Raw genomic sequence first — 6728 nt, forward strand, 5'->3', positions numbered from 1 at the left:
TCTGCCAGCAGCGACAGCGTGCATCTCAAAGCCTGGGGAGGTGTTGCAGAATGAAGACTAGAGGAAGAGGCTTGGTGGAAAATGAAGCAAGTGGGGATGGATTCAGAATTCAGGATGGAGGCAAGCAGTTAGGCGCCTGGCCTTAGGGCCTCTTTCCAGCCAAGCACAGGTCGGAGGGGGATGGAGGACGCATAGGAGCAGGTACCGCCAAGGCTCAACATCTCCAAAGGGGAGCGGCAGGGGAAGGGGACAGGGAGACAGGGAGTTGGTTAGAAGCTGGGTTGCCAGGTAATGCCGTTAACAAAATGCATGCTGGTCGTGGACAGGAAGCGGGAAGAGGACCGAGCTCTTGAGCGGTGACTGCCAGAACGAATGTGAGCGAGAAGAGGGATGGAAGTGGCCCCGGCGCTGCGTGGCCGGGATGCAACTGGGCGCAGGCGCCAGGGTCCGCGCGCGGAGGGCGGGGCAGGGCGGGGCGGGGCTAGAGGCAGAAACCCCAACGCGATCCAAACTTCCGGTGCCTGCAGCTCAGCAAGCAGCCTTGGAACTGACTGCACAGGCTGCACCAGCTGAGGCTGCACGGACTGAGGCTGCCGGGCGGAGGGGCGGGCAGGCGCAGCCATGGTGAAGATCAGTTTCCAGCCCGCGGTGGCCGGCATCAAGACCGAAAAGGCAGACAAGGCGTCGGCGTCTGCCCCGGTATCTGCTCCGGCCGCCGAGATCCTGCTGACGCCGGCGAGGGTGAGAGGCTCTGGGGCTCGGGTGGGGAGGCGAGGGACCGAGGCGCGCCTGTATCCCCGAGGACCTTGGGGGACCCCGGAGCCATGAGCGGAGTTGGGGTGAGAACTGGAACCGGCTGGTCCATCCGCAGCTGGGAAAGGGGCTCGGGTCCTGCCCTGAAGCGGCAGTCGGAAGCAGAGCTGATCCTTCCGAGGGGGCCGCGCACAGTCTCCTCCAAACGCGAGGGCCTCCGAGATGTCCATTTCCAAAATAAGGAGAGGTGGCTGGTCCTTGAAAGTTCCTGGAATGTTGGTGAGGGTTTGCGTCTGGTTCCAATCAAGGGATTGGGGCCACGGAGCCAGTCCCCGGCGGGGGGATGGGAAGAGGGTTGAACGTAGTTTCCCCAAAGTGGGGTAGTGGGACCTGATTGGTTGGGGAACTGGGGTGGGGAGTATGGTTAGCAATGAAAAGGGAGGTGGCCTTGATTTTGTCCCAGACTGGGGTGCTGTGACGGTGGAGGATGGTGCTGGAATTGGAGGTTCATGAAAGTAAACCAGCCCCCTCCCGGCTGGGGGTCCCGGGTCCGAGGCCAGGCACCTCACCCCACTTCGGGTCCGGCCTCCCTGCTCCCTTCTCCGTCCGCGCTGTCATTCTCCACCACCGAAGGCTCCCCACTGCTCCAGTGCATCCTGAGTCTCTGCGCTGGCTTTGTGCGGACCGGCCTGTGTGCCCCGCCTTCCCCTGGCCTATCGGACGGAAGTCATTTCCGCCGCGGAAAACTGTGCTGCGTGGAGTGTGTCTGGGGAAGACCGGTGGCAAGCAGGGAGGGGAGAAGAGGGAAGGGGAAGCCGACCCAGCTGGGCTTCATTTTGCTTCTTGAAAGGGTGTCCTCGCAGCCACTGTCACACGCCCCCCAGCGGTCTTGGGGCGCACCAAGCCCCGCCTCCCCATCTAGGCAGATCTAAGAAAGCCCACCCACTTCCCTCCTCCCCGAACCAAGTTTGTCCTTTTTATTTTTTATTTTTCTAATTCAGTTTTCCCAGGGAAGGCAGGAGTATTAAGGACTGTGGAGAATGATCTAGAAGAAAGGGCCATGAAGAAGTGGGTCAGTCTGAGTAGAGCCCTGGTTGAGGAATTCGAGGGACCTGGGCAGCTCCTCTGCCCTTGGGTGGTAGCTACCACAAGCTTGCAGTAGTTTGAAGACTGACAAGAATTCAGTGACCACCCAGGCCTAGGCTGAAGGGTCCTGGGCATCCCCATGAGCAGCCTCATCTTCATCTAAAACCTAGATGGAAAATCGCACCCCCTACTTTGGGCTGTGGCTTTCAAAGTTTGCTGGGAGCTTTTAAGCCTCAGTGACAAGTCCTCTTCTGTCAGCCTGGGGGTGGGGCCCCAGGAAGGGGTAAGAGGGCAGACTCTACTCCCAGGTGCCCAGATAAGACCTGGAACTGGGACCCGTCTACTTAGAACCACAGATCTGAAGAAGAGGGAGAACTAAGATCCGCAGTGAGAGAATAGAATTCCATCTCCATGAGAAGAAAGGCCAGGCAGATTCCGCACAGGACACATGCTCAGCCAGCCTGCTGATGGGTTTTGTACAGTATCCAGTGTGAGGAAGTTTCAGATTTTCTCACTGACCTCAGAAAATGTCTGTACAATAAACAGTATGCAGATTAACAGAAAACACATGTGTGTTTATTAGCATGTATAAGTATACAGAAAGTAAGAACCTCAAAGGAGAAATTTACATAGTATGGAGGAACAGGCTTGAGGCTGAGGCAAGCAAGGGTGAGGGGAAGAAAGGTGCCCCGGGAACAAAAGAGGTCTTATTATGCAAGTAAAACCTCCCTGGTAACAGCCCTGCAAAGACCACCTATGGCTGTCACTGTGGGCCAGGTGCCAGACCCTCCTCTTTCCATGAAAAGGGGGCCTTTGCCTATCTGTAGCCCTGCAGTGGCTGTCCACATAATTTTCTCTATGGGTGCAAATCTCCCCCAGGAAGACTACTTTATGTATTCAGCCCCTCTCAATAGCCATTTTCAAGTAGGCTAAAGCAGCATGTTTGGGGGTGGCCTGTTTTAATCTCTCCCACCAACACAGCCAGAGCAACAACAGACATCCAGTCTCCTGCTTTTACCCGACTGTGAAGCCAAGCAGCCCATCCTGCCCTCACCCAGCATGAAATGGAAATATCAACCTTGCCCTGCCCTGTGCACTGTTAGTAATGGCCCAGAGCCTACCCAGTTACCTCTTCTATCTCTATTGGGCAGTGGGGAGCTTAGGGTGGCTCGGCAACCAGGGGGAGGAATTTAAATCCCTAAACTTCAGGACCGAACTGTTCACTGGTGAACTCACACAGCTTGCTCACAAGCTGAGCTGTTGTAAAGGGGCCTTTGGTATTGTGTGTTGGCTCTACCCATCTGAACTGCAGCTAGGGCCTTAGAAGATAGTTCACTCATGCAAGCCTCTTCTTGCCCCACCAGGCCAGCAGGCAGTTTCCCCTTGCCAGAGGCCCCGTGGCACAGCTGTACTTCAAAACAGAATGTGAGCCATTGTTGAGGTACTGAGATGAGCCAGGAGACTAGAGGGATGGGTAGGTGGGCAGATTCTGAGGCCCCAGGAACTGGTTCATCAAGGCAGGGTCTCCTCCAGAGCCCCCCTTACTGAGCTCAAAACCAAAGTGTCACTAGGTGATCCCTGGAAGGACCATTTGAACAAATGAGGGAACTGGAGTCTTCAGGCTCTTTTCAAGTTGTGTCCAGACCCTGTGTGGGGGTGAGGGAATGCTTCAGTAGGGCACCCTCCCTACCCGGCCTGCCCCTGTTTCTGAGAAAACACTCAAACAAGGAGGATTTTTGTCCCCAGACCTGGGGCTGGAAGGAAGTGCCTCCGTGGGCTGGGGAAGGGGCGGGGCCAAGGGGCCAGCTGGGCCTCCAGCTGCCCAGTATCTCCAGGAGGTGTTTAGACTGAGATAAGGGACCTGCAGCCTGGCTGCTGGTGGGAAGCGGGTCCCTGAAGGGAGCATACAAGCCCCTGCCCCTCCCCAGCAACCTGTACCTGCCTCTTTGGAGACCCAGTCTCATCCCTCTCCCACAGTCTGTCTGTGCATGCATATGTGTGCACACTTGCAACACACACACACACACAGAGCTATGGACAGGATCTAGGGCTGGAGACTGCAAGGGGGAAGAAAACATTAAATTCAGTCATCTTCTCAGCTCTGTAATTTTCTGCTTAGCATTTGTCGTTGATTAATGACCCCTGAGTACCACTCTCCCTCAGCCCACATACCTGGGATCAGATTTCACCTGCCCCCCCCACACGTGTGTGTGTGTGTGTGTGTGTGTGTGTGTGTGTGTGTGTGTGTTTTGTGTCCATTATCAGGAGCAATAAGGGGAGGATCTGCCCTTGCCAGCTCCAAGGGTAGGTCTGCCTAGCTTGGACGTGCAGCCCAGGGTCCCTGGCGCCTGCTGTCTGGGAAGACTGGGCCAGAATGACCTTCAAAGAGGCAGCCCAGCCCCAAGTCCTTCCTATGGCGGCACAGTAGGAATTTGCAGCGATGGTCTTTGCCCGCTCTTTTCTGCCTTCCCTTCCTGGTTCTCTCCCCTTTCTGTTCTCCTCTGGCCTTGCACTATTCAAGGCTGTCACCAAACTGCCAGGGAGGAGGAGTTTCTTTCCCAAGAAAAAAATTTTCATGGTTAAAATCTCAGCCACACAGCCAGGCTTCCCTGCTCCATCCTGTGAGTCCAGTCCTCTCTGTTTGAGTGAGTGCTCCTCCAGCCTTCAGTTTGGCTTCCCTTCACTTCATATCTTTCCTGAGCTTCTGTTGGCTAGAGAAACCAGAGGACAAGAGAAAATTCTGATTGCCCAGCCAAGCACAGAGTGATCTGCATAGATGCAGCCTGCAGGGGAGGCCTCAGGCTCGGAAGGGATGGGAGTGGGAGGCCACTAACCATGAATCCCTGCCTTGTGGGTGTGTGTCTTGTACACAGGTGATATCTAGGCTTCTTGACTTCTGTGCTCTGTTGCTTAGGGACTTAAAGCATTTGCCCACCTCCCACCCCCATCAAGGCCTCTGTTTGTGGAGCTGTCTCACACAAACTCATCAGCATCTTTGCCTCTGTGGTCTGCAGGCTGCAGCCTAGGAAAGAAACGATGCTAAGGAATGGGATAGGATCACTCCAGACTTAGCCTAGGCCAGCAGAGCCTGCACCTCTGCTCTTCCCTGCCTCCCCCAAGTAACCTGCAGTTGTAATTCAGTCCACTTACTGTATTTTGACATTGTTACTGAGGGGCAGTAGCTGGAACACTAGCCTCCCCTGCTCTCTGGTCTGCCAGGTTGTGCTTTGGTTTCCTGTCCATTCTGCCCCTGGCTTTGTTAATTATCTCACAAGCACCATTGAGCACACCAATGAAGCCTACAGGCTGAGGCCCAGGCCCCTCTCAGGTCCCCAGACGTCTGGCTCATGTGCCTAACATGAGTGTGCAGTGAGGCATTTTGCTCAGAGAGCTTGTTGCCTTGGAAACAGTATGCAAGTTTCCCACTCTCTAAAATGGTAACCCACCCCCTAGAAGTCTGGCTGTCAGTATCTGCTCTGTAGTGGGTAGCAGTATTTCTCTGGTCTCTAGTATGACCTGGGGGAGGGGGGGTACATTCAGTTTGGGTGGGGGTTGTCCCCTCAGGAAGGCTGGCCGCTCACCCACCTTCACTGCTGTTCCCTGTCCTTAGACCCCCAAGGTCTCTAGTTGCATGAGCTCATAGCCTGCAGTGACCCTCTAGGGAGGACAGCTTTGGCAGAGCTGGTGCTGGAGGCTTTTGTCCCCAAGCAGGGACAGCCTAGGTTTTCCTCTCAGCCTGCCCTCGTTTCCAGCCTCCCTATTCCATCCTGATGCTTCTGAGGGTTTGGCTCTGAGGGCTGGAGTGTTGGGTGGGTGGCGGGACTGTGGAGCACTAGCTGTGTGCTAGGGGATGTCAGTAGAGGGGAGCGAGAGAACCATCATTAATATAGGGAAGTTTGACACACACACATATACACACACACACACACACCCCGCCTCTGAAGGGTTTGATCATTGTAGTTAGTGAAATGAAGAGACACAAAGTAGATTAACAGGAAAAACAAAGTACATTGCAGGATACAGGAACCACATAAAACGTCTAAGACTTGAAGAAGAGGCCAGATAGCTGTAGCTTGCCTTGGATAACAAGCTACAGGAAGAATAGGGACTTGGGGCTGCTGGGAAGGTGGCCGCAGAGTCATGGAACTGATGGGAATGCACAGGACAAGGTTGGCATCTACAGAGAGCATGGCCCACCCAACTGATAGCTCTGGGCAGACCACCCAGGGCCAGCTGTGCTTCTGTGGTCAGTCCCTGTGCTCTAGTCCCAGATCTTTCCTCCATAGCTGGGGACCTGAGAGACACGGCCTCTGGGCACTTCCCTTGCTTTCTCCACTGATGCAAATGGATGTCAGTTTCTTTCACAAAAGGACAGTTTTCAGAGCTACTCTGCATCTGCCCAGATCTGCAAAGGGCTGCACTTTCTCCAACAACCAATTGGAAATCCACCAAAGAAATAGATTTAGGGTAGAATATTTTGCTCTTCCTCTTCGTTCTGACTGCTAACTGGGCATGGTCACCACCCCAGCTGGGTAAGGGGTAGGGGTGGGAATTCCCAGTCTTCACAGTTAGGGGTCCTGGCCAGAGCCAAGCAGAGTCTCAGCCACACCTGACCACTTTTCCTTTCGCCTTGGGCCATCAAAGCCTCACCTGCCTGCCCTGTCCTCACTGACTTCTCCCTACCCTCCCTTTGTAAGGCTTCTGTTCCCAGCCCCTCCCCTCAGTCCATGGAGACCTGGACTAACCAGCTCTGGCCAGGCCGGCAGCAGCAGTAGATGACTGTGGTTTCCTTTGAGGATCAGCGGCCTCAGCTTGCCTATGAATTTGATTTGTAGAGCAGACCCCCAGGCTCCCACTTGTAGGGCTCTCTCTCTCTCTCTCTCTCTCTC

At 55.0% G+C, this 6728-nt stretch overlaps 1 protein-coding gene across 1 annotated transcript in view; it reads left to right on the forward strand.

Moving 5' to 3' along the window:
* Window positions 1–498: 498 nt before the first annotated feature.
* Window positions 499–6728, forward strand: part of Itm2c (integral membrane protein 2C) — a 14737-nt gene continuing 8507 nt past the window's right edge. Inside the window, exon 1 of the mRNA XM_008838064.2 lies at window positions 499–741. Within this exon, the coding sequence (XP_008836286.1) occupies window positions 622–741 (120 nt within the window). The 5' untranslated portion in view covers window positions 499–621. The remainder of the gene's footprint in view (window positions 742–6728) is intronic.

Source organism: Nannospalax galili, unplaced genomic scaffold (assembly GCF_000622305.1).
Source record: "Nannospalax galili isolate Female #2095 unplaced genomic scaffold, S.galili_v1.0 scaffold1138, whole genome shotgun sequence".
NCBI classification, from domain to species: domain Eukaryota; kingdom Metazoa; phylum Chordata; class Mammalia; order Rodentia; family Spalacidae; genus Nannospalax; species Nannospalax galili.